The sequence below is a fragment of the Centruroides sculpturatus genome, unplaced genomic scaffold (assembly GCF_000671375.1).
Source record: "Centruroides sculpturatus isolate CEXI.00-Female unplaced genomic scaffold, Cexi_2.0 scaffold2136, whole genome shotgun sequence".
NCBI classification, from domain to species: Eukaryota; Metazoa; Arthropoda; class Arachnida; order Scorpiones; family Buthidae; genus Centruroides; species Centruroides sculpturatus.
The window spans coordinates 56442-70212 of NW_019386239.1; the positions used below are offsets into that span (position 1 = coordinate 56442).

The window sequence follows — 13771 nt, forward strand, 5'->3', positions numbered from 1 at the left end:
GTTGTATAAATAGTGCATTACACCATCCCACACTCCACACAGCTGTCAGCATTGGAGTGGTGAAACCTTTCCAGGTAAACACGAAAGCGCCCGTGTTCTGTCAAAAATTGAGCTAAACCACGTGTGGGTTGAATCCATTTGCTGTGAACGCGTTCCTTGACCTTTGGGATAAAACGTCTTACTTTTAAATTTTCGCTGGATGATAAAATTTTCTTTAAAAAATAAAGACGTAGTCGTTTCCAAAAAATTTTTGGGTGATCATCATATTTCTTTTAAATGTTCCTGAATAAAAACTTCAGATGACCCGACCTTCCTTTTTAGGCTACGTGGCCGTCCTGGAAAAAGTTTTTTAAAACATAGAAACAACCAACTAAGAAGTAATAATTTTTTTAAATTGGATTTGATGATCTTACGATGTCTTGCTTTTTTCGTCCTTCTCTGTTCGGGAGTTTCTTTATAGCTACTGGAAATTTGTGCTGTTTAACGTAGATTATCGTCTTTCCTCCCTCTGGCGGCGAATTCTTATTACATTTTTTACTTTTAAATTTTCGCTGGATGATAAAATATTCTTTAAAAATTAAAAACTACGTCTTTACTTTTTCTTGTGGGATCTCGTCCTAAACCAGTTGCCAGGTTTCCAAAGCATTGTCCCAGATAAGGTATTTAAGTCTTGACTTAGGAATGATATTGTAGGCAGGAGGAGTATTAGGTTTATGCGTTATGTTTCGCGCCAGAAAGTCAGCCTGTTCATTACCCGGAATGCCGCTGTGTTTTTTAATCCAATTGATGGCATACTTGTTAAAAGACGTAGAAGCTGCAGTGAAGATGTCATTTTCAACAGAGTGAGTATTATTCTTATTTTCCAAAGCAGCAACAGTCCAGCACTGTCTGTAAACATGTTTATCGGTTTATTCACAACGTTAGAGTTACACCAGTTAATTGCCATCAATACAGAGAAGATCTCAACTTGGAAGACAGAGCATTCCGGGTTAGAGTAAAGGAAGCATTGTAAACCTCTTCACCAGCCTGAAAGATCACAAAGGCATTTACCATGCCGTCCGTTGACTTGGATCCATCTGTAAAAGCTTCAATCTCTGTAGAGGTAATACGAAGAGAGAGTCCCTTCCTTAAGGCAGGATGTAGGACTGTAGATACAGGCCTGTCTAATTCAAACATGGTGCCATTAAAGATGGTTCCATTAATATCAACATACCTGCCCCTAGAGATACAGAAACGTTTGCTATTAAATTGGAAAAATTGGAGGATGGGAGCTTTCCAACAACTACAGTGAGGGCTGCATTTGAAACAGTGTAAAGCACCTAGTAAGTCGTAATAAGGCAATCGGCTGTGCAGATTTCATACATTAATGATTATGAGATTGAGAGGTAGCAGCGCTCCAAACAGCAGATGCATATGAGATAGTTGGTAAAACAGGCAATCATACATGGCAATAGTTGCCTGAAAACCGAGGCTCCATCTGCATCTGCCAACCCTTAAAAGACCATTAAAGATCAAGTTACATCAACTAGTAATGTGTTTTATTTGCAGTTTCCTGAAGAGTTTATGATCAATCACAACCCCAAGGAAAATAAGATGACTTACAGCTTTTATTGACTCATTACGAAACCTGATACAAGGAGCTCGTCTGTAAAGGTCAGGGGTGCTTGGAGAGGAGAAAACGATTCCCTTAGTCTTTGTCATGTTGAAACTGAGTTTATTTCTCACACCCCAGTTATACACTTCATTAAAAATGTCAGTGAACACCCTTTCTATGTAGTTTCTTGATGGGGCAGGGAAAACCACAAAGGCATTGTCTGCGTATGCGTAGACATAACATTGGTAGTCGAAGTCGGTACGAAAAAAGATAGAATATCCCAGAACAGACCCCTGAACAGCCCACAAATAGACCTCTGAAGACAGCCGCGTTGAAACTTACGTGTAAATTGAAGATGCCCCAGAGAGATAATTGCTTCTCTATCCTCAAAGTAATTAGCAGCAAGGTGGAGTAAGTTAGCTGGACAATTGCACTCACCTAATTTGTGTAAAATTTGCGGCCACCAGGTTAAATTGATTGCATTCCTCAGATCTAGGCTGAGGCTGAAGACAAACTTGTAGCTTTGTAGCAGATGTTTGATTTGCCCAACTAAGTCCATCAATGCGTCAAATGCTCCACGCTGGTACCGGAAACCGTATTTGGCTTCACGAAACAGTTTTCTGGACACCCAAAATCAATAAATGCGATTTAAAAGGAGCCTATCTAAGATTTTCCCCAAGATTGACAGCAAGAAGATATTTCGCATGTTTTGAATGTCGAGAAATTTGCCCCGATTTTTCGGAATTTAAACAAAAAGAACCCTCTTCCATAACTGGGGAAAGATACCAAACAAGATACAAAAGTTGAGAATGTTGAGAAGTATTGATAGATCTGGGTGGGTTTTCATTATTATTACAATAATGTCTTTGTTTATCCCATCTAGATCCGTGGCTTTGTTCCATGGCAGACGGTTTATAGAGTCATTGACCTCAGAAAAGGTAAAAAATGGGTCATCTTCCGAGAGCTCACCGTCATTCCTGCATCCTCTAATTGCAGAGTGCTCGGAAGTGTCCTCCGCGAGGGAGTCAGAACGGCAGAAATAATAAAAAAAAAAAAAAACAAGAAACTGTGGCCTCAAGACTGGCTGGATTGACAATACCGCTACTAAAAAAACTACGAGTTTTGAGTTTGTTTACACAGAGCTTATATATAAACCCCAATGGGTCTTTTCCCTCACTTGTGCAAAATGACTTTTAAGAATATAGTTTCGCCTTCTTAATGGCCTCCTTATACCTTCTCTGGTAAGAGGTACTGCATGCGCAGTTTCTCACTCCTTTCATCATGGCATCTCTGAAATACCCTTCGTAGTCTATTGTTGTTCTGGCACATAACAGATAAATTCGAATTTCACCATGGAGTTACCCGTTTTTGTTCTTCCTCCTGGAAATGGATTTCATGCATGTAGAAGAGATTTGGAGAATACCTTACTCAATATAGTCGTTAGCCTCAGTATGTAATACAATCCTAGTAGAAAACATGCCGATCCCCTGAATAGTGGCCTGAAATTTGCACCAATCAACTGCCTTGGTATTGAAAGCATTGTTGTTGTTCGAAGCTACTGCATCCTGCACATTATTGCAGCCTAGGCTATACGTTATACACTCGTGGACAGAATGGCAGTCAAAAATGCCTACCTGCCAATCCTTTGCAGAGGCCTTTGGAACAGATAAATGAATCCAGGAATGACCATTATATGACGAAAAGGTTGGTGGAGAGTCTGTGTCATTAACCACCAGAAGGCCATGTGCAGCAATAAAGTTCTCCATGGCCCCTGTCCTCTATACTCGCCCCCCAATTAGGCGAATGCGCATTAAAATCATCCGAAATTAAAAAACTACGGTTAGTGAAATGAGTCACAGCCAACTCCAAGTTCTGGATGGTTTCATAGATATCTGATCTACTCGAGCAACAGACGTTGAAGATGATAATGTGTAAATCAGGAAGGCAGACCTCGATACAACTGCAGATAGATGAACAAAATTTTGGATAAGAGATAATGGCCAAGATAGGGTTAGTAACAATGACTGCGACCCACGGTCGTTCATCCTGGCTCTGAATGTTAATGTCTTTGTTGCTAAAACAAGATACCCTATTCTTACGACAATAAGGCTCCTGCACTAAAACGATATCATAGTTGTTAATCTCCTGTCTGAGCTGAGTGCTGGCAGAGATCGCTCGTTTTAGATTAACCTGTACAATACGTAGTTGAGAGTTCTTATGGCAAATGTTAGTATTTCTATTAGATGCCATAGTCTATTCTGGCAGGGAGCTGTGTTCTTGATCGAGTAAAGGCAGGACAGTCTCTATTGAGCGCATTGTGATCTATTACCTTATTATTCTCTTTACTGCAGTTCATACATTTTGGAGTTTCTGTTTTGTTATCGCAATCTTTGGAGGCATGATTGCCTCTACACTGACTGCATGTACGATTTTCTGCATCACAATTTTTTGCGAAATGCCTAAATTTCATGCATTTGAAAAATTGATTCGATGGGAGGAAGTCTATGACACTACACATAGTCCACTGCAAGTTTATCTTCTCCACTTTAAGGAGGAAACACCTGAGTTCTGGTGAGACCTTTTCAACCCAAAAAACGAGAGTGGTACTATGCTGTCGAATTGGAAAACGTACCCTCATCTTCTCCAGAAATGATTTTTTGGAATATAAAACGGCAACTCGGCTGTTCTGCTCATAAATGGCATCTAAGAGCTGGTCCCTCTCAGTACATTTAGGTACCAAGATAATCTTGATCAGTGGGTGCCTTTTTTCAGGATAACCAAAGGTATACCGGATACCTCAGAAACAGTATTACATAAAATTCTGACATCTGCTCTACACCCCAAATCAACAGCAATTTCTCCTTTTTGAATACGGCATAATCTCTGAACACCTATTTTTAAGCTATGCGGATTGATTCTAGAAGTTAGAACTTTTCTCGTAAGCTCAGAGTCGTTAGACTCAGGGTTACTGCACCCGGGCTTTATAGTAACGGTACTGGTGTACCGTCACTATAAAGCCCGGGTGCAGTAACCCTGGTGTCCTGGACACCACCAGCCCTAAAGTTGGCACAAGTTGCTGCACTCCACGAACGGTCTCCAACACCTAAGTCATAACCACGTCCGTTCTCTTTGCATGCACAGCAAATGCACCAGTGAGGTCACCAACCGCCGACCCCGACACTGGAACAACCTGCTGCAATCCACGAACGGCTTCTGTGACCTCATGGAAAACTGCCTCAGTTCTCTCTGCATGTGCAGCAAACGCGCCAACGAGATCATTCTTGGTGATAAGCGAATCTAACCGAGTGTCAATAAAATCAGAAACAGAACAAGTTGACACTGTAAAACTCGCTAGATCAATTAAGCGCTGGAACTGGACAGTTATAAACCGAGAATGAACTCCTGAGCCCAACTTCCTATTGCTATTTCTAGCAAGGTAACCCTTAAGCTCATCTAGGAGCTTGAACGCCTTGTCAAGAAAGCTCGATGAAGTGCACATTGTCATCAATCACCCACAAAAGTACTAAGCAACGCAAGCTACCTTGATTCTGATCAAGACTGTTGTCTTGCAGCGAAAACACGGTAACACAAATGAGAACTTAACAAATGCACTCTTAGGTGCAAAACTAGCTTACCTATACAAAAAAAGAAAGAAGGAAAAATCGAACGCAAGATAAATGCGGCAATGAAAATAAAAACGTTAAAAAACCGTTAAGATTTAAATCGAGACCGTCGTGTAAAAGTTACAGCAGGGAACACCGAAAATCGATAAATGGTCACAAAATTTTGAAAGAAATGAGCCAGCTGGTTTTTAGCAATTAGGGGCCGTCCATAAATTACGTAAGGGCGATTTCGGCCATTCTAGACCCCCACCCACCCTTGTGTAAGAAACCGTAATATTTTCTTTGATTTCCCTCCCCTTCTTTTCCCCTTCCCCTTCCCTTCTCTATCTTACATAATATTTTGGTATGGCTTTATACAAAGATTTTAATCAAAAAAATTTTTCTTATGAAACCCTAAAAACCTTAGGTTCAAAATATAGTTAATTAATATGTACTATTATTTATAAAAGACTTTATGCGAGCAAATTTAAAAATATAAAAATTTAATGAATTCGAATGAACAATTTATTTTAACCCTTTCTTGTCCACTTTTTTAAAAAAATTTTTAATTAAGCATAAAAAATACTTAAAACTGAAAAAAACGAAAGAAATGCGTTAATTTTGGTTAAAAACCTTCATCATTTAGTTTCGCCTTTGTCTCGCCTTACTGTGAAATTTAACACCGATGAGTCATTGTTTACACATCTGGATGACCTCGAAAACAGCTGGTGTCGTATTTCCGGGACATTCTCATAGACGTCTCGGGAGGAGAAGGGTTTAAAGTAGGGTGACTAGAAACTAAACCTATATTTTTAAATATTTTTAAAAAATTATAATTTTTATTGCGATTTCCGACTCCCCTAATTAATTAAACTTATATATAATAAAATCTATTAATTAAAAAAATTNCCAAAAAATTTTTTTATAAACCCTAAAAGTCTTAGGTTCAAAATATATAATTATTAATTAGTTAATTAATATGCACTGTTATTTATAAAAGACTTTAGGTGATCAAATTTAAAAATGTAAGAATTTAATAAATTCGAATGAACAATTTATTTTAAGAACTTTATTTTTTAATTATTAAGAATATTATTATTATTATTATTATCATCATTAATCAATGTCATATTTTTTATTTTTATATTAATCTTAATTTTTACAAAAGACGCAAAAAAACTTTGCCAGATCAATAAATAAAAATATTCGAATGGTTTTAATTTGAATTTATGTAATTTGAATACATAAATTCAAATTATTTTTGAATTTATGTATTCAAAAATAGTAAAGATATAATCTAATTTTTTGTAAATTAATAAAACAACCATTTTCTTCTAAAGGTGTTCCTGGGTGATCTGTTCTCAACGGCAACATTGTGCTAAGAAAATATTAATATTTTTCATTCAAATAACTGGGCTAATACTTTCTATGTAGTACTTTTAATAAATTTAAACATTTTATCGCATATTTCAGGTAGGGTTAGCTTGGCTTCATGAGTCACAAAGTATTTCGTTCATCGCTCTATTTCGATAAAATTTTGCCATGTTCTGTTAGTTGCGAAAAAATTCTAAAACGTGTAATAAAAAAATTTGATCTATGACTTGGTTCTCGTGATACAGTGGGGTCAAAGTGATAATGTCTGCAATCGCTGATCAAAATAATTGCGCATGAAAAAAATTTACGCAATAAAAATAAAAAAAAGTATTGTCCCTAACAAAAAATGGGAGCGAAAAACGAACCATTCGCAAAAAACAAGCAATAGACACATATTTTCTTAAGTGAATGAATTTGTTTCGAATGAAAATCTATGCTTAATGTACAATAATGTATATTCAAAACTACTTACTCATTACAGCCCAGGGTTTCAATTGTATTAAATCTTTCAAAAATCGAATTCCTGAAATCTGACAAGATTTTGATATCTTCACTTCTTCTGTCATTCTCAACATGTACGGAAGAATTAATTTATTAATCGATTTTAACGACTTTTTCCAGTTAACTTCTGTGGTAAGTAGTAAATTTTTATAAACCTCATACGTCGTTTCATTATCATCGTTTTCACTGCTCGATACTACAAAAATTTTGATTAAAGTTATAATAAAAATAAACATAAAAGCCTTAAAACCTATCATTTTTATCAAATAAATCGACTGTTTAGTAATAGACGACTGTATTCAATTACTATTCTGTAAAGATTTAAAGTTGTTTTGAGGAAAATGTGGTAATTATTTAGAAATTTTCCAAAATACATTAATCGACGCAATGAAGTGAGAAATTCTGTAAAATATGACGATTCAAGAATTAATTATAATGGAAATGACAATTGATTAATTCTTCTCTTTTCGTGAAGGTCATCTGAAAAAAATTGAAATGATAGCTGAAAGCTAACTGATATCCTTTGTTCGAGTAGTTGCTTTAGCAGTATTATAGCGATTATTATTTAGTTTCTGCACCTAATTCTTCCGCTTTAAAAATATTTTATAGACTTTAATTTTGAAAATTTCGTTTAGTTTATCATTTGACATGATTCACCAACATTTTCAATATTTTCGGATCCCCGTGAGTTTTTTATTAAGTTGAGTAGTTTGTACGGTAGGTTTGTAGTCTGAAACTTACTGTACAATAGATAATTTCGAGCGCATTTACGTAATAATTCAACTGTAATTTTATAAACTTGTATACTTAAGAGTTTCCACAGTCATACATTGTCTTGCCTGTCCTTAATTTCGAGAACAGATGAACAGATGAATATCAGGCCAGATACGGAAACATTAGCGGAAGGAGGCCCGGATTAAATAACTGTATAAGAATTTCTTCTGATGCAAACCGAAAATCGCATTATTTTAAACTGTTCTCTCAGAAGCAGTTAGATAGATGACCGACATAACTCTATACTTTACAGAAAAGTGTGTTGTAGAACTACAAGACACCATTAATTTGAGGCAGAGAGCATATATTATAATAAATTTTAAAAATATGATAAAAATTGCAGCCTGATATTGTTACCATGTCAAAATAAATAATTGTTCGTTTAATAATAAAACTTTTTCAAAAACTAAAATTTAGCACTATTTAAAATTCATAAAATATTAAAGAGTAACTTGTATTTTAATTTACATAAAAACACAAAATGACGCCGATTAGAATCGTGCGTGCTGTGATCTCGAATCTTAAAATCAGAACAGAAAAAATTCCAGGATAGGACATAAGTAAAGTCGAATAAAATGACTTAAACTTGATTTTTATTTTTTCATATACTTTTTTAACAAGCGACGTATAATCGGGAACGACGTAACTCGAAACGACGTAAGTCGAGGTATGCCTGTATACAAAAATAAATTTAAATAATAATAATAATCACCTTTATCTTTCTCTTCGATGCACTCTTCTTCCATTTTATGGAAAGTTTTTCTTATAACACGATAAATTATATATAGAAAAAAATAATTTACCATTTGTGATATTCCATAGAACAATGGAAACAGAAGAATGGAGTCATTTTTCTGAAATTACAAAACTTTTTAGTTTTAGTGGAAAATTTATATTCATACAATCAAAAACAAACGTACGGTGGTATCGAACGATAAAACAATGATGCTGTATGCAACAGACACATTTTGAATTCCGCTCTCAACAGCTATTGCCATGCAAGCTGACTTGGACATTCTGCTTATAATCGCTATTGAGTATCCAATTAAAAATCCTGTTATAGGAAAAACTCCAGCAGTTACAATCACTTTCCATAATACGATATCAAATATATGTCCGAAGGAGACTATTTGTATTGTAATTATAATTATAAGTAAAATCATACTGATTCCACTTCCCCACTGTTAATGAAAATATCAAGATATCAGTACATTGCGTATTGGCACAACCAGATAATGCATATCAAAGCGAAAATCAATGACCCCTACCTTAGTGAAATGAGAAGATATCTTTGGAAATTTCCATTTTATAAGCATGCCGATAGTTACTGGAGAAACAATAATTAATAGCGATAATGCAATATTGCCATAAGGTATTATTAAGTTCTTAGCTTCTGTATTATTTGCGTATATCCAAGTATTGAAAGGCATCATACCGAGAGAAACCACGATTGATATTGTGGTCATCGTCACACTGTAAAGAGATAAATATTAATTTTCTGAAGAGGAATCTTTACGTCTAAATATAGTAAACGATTTCTACATACCTCAGGGAAACATCACCATCCAAATAATATGTAAATAGATTAGAAACTGCACCTCCGGGACAACAGGATATAATAAGCAAACCAGCCGCTAAACTCGATTCGAATTGAAATATAATATTATAAAGAAATCCAATTAATGGCATTATAATAAACTGGCAAAACAGTCCAATGGCTGGACCAACGGGTTTTCGAATTCCTGTATAAATCTATTTGTGTATACAAAGTATTTTACATAAGATATCAATTCGAATAGTAGAATGAAATAATATAATAACGAGTAATACCTGATTCCAGGAAATATCAGTTCCCATAGCGATCATCATCATTATTATCATAATCGTTATAAGAACATTTTGAGCCATTTTTAGATCTTTATTAAAATAATAATTCGTTGTGTTGTTTGGCGTAGTATCGTTTCCAAGAAAATAAAAAGTATTGTTTTCCATTTTTCTTATAGTATATGAAAGTATAAAATGCAATAATTTTTGCTCGACTTACGTCAACTTTTCAATATTAGGAACGTGTCGTGTAATTTGTGTTATCAAACAATTTCTGTAAAGATAAATTAATGAAAATGTAAGTTGAAGAAGAAAGAATTCCAACTTAATTGATCAAATTTATTTATACACATTGAAGAAAACACTTTTTCCTGTAAGAAATATAATTTGCAAAGTTCCGAAAGTTGACCACTTGAAAAGTTCTATTTTAAAGTTTCGTTATAGAAAATGCTCAAACCTTATTATGGTTCACAGAATGAAACGGTTTGGATAATTGTATTATCGTATTAAACACTGTCTTTGTGCCAATATGAATCAAAATTGATGGGGACACAAATGTAATATTGCTTGTTAGGGGATGAGCCGGCATCAAATCCAAATAGTGAAAAATTTCTGGGGGATTTTTCTGACCAGTGACTTATCCCGGACATCCGTCACTCACCACCCGATTGTTCCCGTTGTGGATCCGAACGAATTCATAATAGGTACGAAAATGGCCCTGTTAGTAGGATGGAAAGAGTTAAAATATACAAATATACAGAATGGTGCAGCACATCAATTTGGAAAGATTTAAAAATACATTTAATTATATTTAGTGACACAGCTACAACTTTGTTACTAAATAAAGCTTCATCACTTTTAAGTATAAATTATAATTAGCAATAAGATAAGAGATTTTGCTACGTAGCTTACTTTATATTCAAAGTGTATAAATAGAGACCAAGATATATGAAATATCTTGGAAATATCTTTCATAATAGCGAGGTTACGGCCGACGTTTTCAACGTGTATGTAGGACGTTCAGCGCCGCCTTTCTGCAAGCCTAAAGTTGGACAATGGCGTTTGCAACGTCGAGCATAATTTCAAACGTCATTGCCAAACTTCTAGGCTTTCAAGATGGCGGCACTAGACGTTCGAAGTTCACGTTTTATGGATAAAACTTCTGCCGCAACCTCTCTATTGAACGAGTTATGACTAATTGAATGTGAAACTACTACTCACGACAGATGGGCAATACAATAGTTCGATCACGCGGGCGCTGATCTGATTGAGTTTTGTTTATTTGGTTACCGATCGTTCAAGAAAATTGGGCTCAAAATACAGCCCTATTTAACACCAATCTTAGAGAACATTAACGACGAACAGACACTTCCATCTCTTACCATAAACGAGGAGTTTTCATACAAAGCAACGAGTAAAGATACGAACTTATAACTGAAACCATAACACAACATCTTTCACCACAACAAATTTCTACAAACCCTTTCAAACGCAGTAGATAAATCAACAAAAAATGCATACGCCTTCCTACTTTTCGTTAAAAAATTTTTTGAATAACCGTGTATTAAATAAAAATGTTATCCAATGTAGAATAACTAGTCCGGAATCCTATCTGATTTTCATGCAATATATTTTTAACTTCTATCCATCGAGTCAATCTTCCATACAAAATAGTACAAAACACAAGATGATAACCAAGTACTTCTATAATTACCAGGTACATCTCTCCTTTCATTCTTAAAGAAAAAATTCAATCAACTCAAACTGACAGCATAATTTCGGCCGAGTTTCCAAATGCCAAAGAAGATTTCGTTTAGTTTGGCGTTGTAAAAATACGCGATTTACGGACCATATGGGCGAATTGATCCAAGTTCACTTGCATAAAACAAGGAAAGTTTACCAGAAATCTGTTTTTTTTTTCTGGATTATTTGAACCTTTCATAAATGTCGTATAGTTGATTCTGACAACATTTAACAAATTGTAGAAATGACATTATAGCCATAATCTTATTTTCCTAGAACACGAGCGAGTATGGCACAATTGGTCAAGGATATTTTTGATGTGATTGGAAAATTTAATCCTTTCTGGCAAATCCGTTGAATTTCGCCCTTATACGAATTGTTGAAAGCATTAATACAATGTATTTCGTAACTTTTGGCAAACAACCAGAGTGACTTCGTCACCAAGTTAACCGCAAGTCACCGCAAGTCACGCAACATAACCGAATATCTCTCTATTATTAACCTATAAAAAAGATGGACGTATTCCTTTTTTATCTATTATTTTTTTAATGTTTCTATTATGTGACCTTCTAATAGATTCTTTTGATGTCCTTACAGATATAAACCAAAAGTCCAAAGATTTCTTTGTTAGTCTTATAGAATGAAACAGTTTCTCACAGATGTAGACATTCCATTGGGATTGCATAATTCATGTAATCATCATGAAAAATCTACAGTATTTGTAAAGTATAAGACTGCTACGGATTTGCTGTGACTTTATTTAAAACTTTTATGTATTTTATATTTGTCATTGCAAGATTATAAAATACATGAAAGTTTTAAATAAACAGCAGTTGAAGAGTACAAAAACAATGCAAATTATTTTATTGAATTATTTTGTAATACAATTAGCTTATAACAAAGGTGGCGAATATACGGCACCCCTGCCCAAAGTGGCACGAAAGGATAAATCATCTGGCACGATTTCGATTTTTCACTTTGTCTTTTTCAATTATATTTTTGGTTTATCATCCGATCCTACTTTTTTCAATCAGATGTTTTAGCATTTTAATTAATACATATTCCTTTACTTTATTTAAATATCGTTATTCGAAATCGAAAACCTTGGCACGCATATACATCATTAAAGTTATATTAAATTTAATGTTAATGCTTACAATATGGCACACATAAACATCATTAAAGTTTTATTAAATTTAATGTTAATGCTTACAATATGGCACACGGACTCAAAAAGGTTCACTATTCCTGGCCTATAAAATTGAATAATTTCCTAATGATTTTTTATGGCGGGGTTTTTGATGTTATATTTAACAGAAGGAAGACAATATTGTCAGAAAAAAAATGTAAATGAGCTATGACGCCAATGTTTGTAATCATAAATTTCTTTAAATATAAACCTTATTCAACTTTTAAATTCTGAAAATAAATCACAAACAAAACAGTTAAAATTATAGTTTATTTTCAAAAACTTTATCTTCAATTATGTAAAAATAAACAATTATTAACTTTAAAAATGTTAAAGTTATATTCTTGGAACAGCATAAAAGTTTTAATACGCTAATTATAATATAATTGAAAAAAATGATGAATCAATTCTTTTTTACACGTATGTCGATGTATAAACAAGAGAAATTCCGTCTGTAAAGAACCTAAAAATTCTATATATCAAGCAAATATTAATAAAGAAAATCACATTTTACAAATTTTATAAACGTACCATAGATAATTTCATTTATCATATCATATCAGCTTTGTTTTCTGTCGAATCTTCAGATGAAAACAGAACTGATCGTTCAGCTACAACAAAATTAAAAATTGATTAATTAAGTTAAACTTTCGGTTGTTACAGACAATTAATAAACATTAATATTGTATATTTATATACATATCTTAGCTGACCACGTATAATCAGGAAATGTATATTCTGGCAATATTTCCAATAATTATGATTTCGAAAATTCGAAAGAAATTTCTAAAAATGGCTCTTTTTTTATTTACTATCGCTGTAAAAAGTACACACGTGTATCACCAATAAACTATTTACAGTCGAACCTTCATACAGCAAACGAATACTTGTTAACAGATCTTCTCTGTAAGCATTGAATACAGAACAGTTCAATATCTATCAATTAATAAATGTACAATTGCACGCAAAGAATACAATTTCCCTTGACCAATAATATTAAGAAAGGAACTTTCCTTCGCAACTTGCTTTCCTATGTGTTATCATAAGCTAATTTAAACATAAACCTTACATAAACACTAACAGCGACTCGATACTTAATTTTTACAATCAAGCGAAAGTAAATACAGGTATACCTCGCCTTACGTCGGTAATTGGTTCCAGGAAAACGAC

General features: G+C 34.0%; 1 protein-coding gene across 1 annotated transcript; it reads right to left on the reverse strand.

Moving 5' to 3' along the window:
- Positions 1-617: 617 nt before the first annotated feature.
- Positions 618-9753, reverse strand: LOC111614224 (ileal sodium/bile acid cotransporter-like). Its single transcript, XM_023355607.1, has 8 exons — positions 9676-9753; positions 9392-9597; positions 9114-9318; positions 8766-9026; positions 8558-8699; positions 7043-7267; positions 953-1094; positions 618-888 (listed from the first exon to the last, which is right to left on the reverse strand). Exons 1-8 carry the CDS (start codon positions 9751-9753, stop codon positions 618-620), a joined length of 1530 nt encoding a protein of 509 aa, XP_023211375.1.
- Between the last annotated feature and the right edge of the window lie 4018 nt (positions 9754-13771).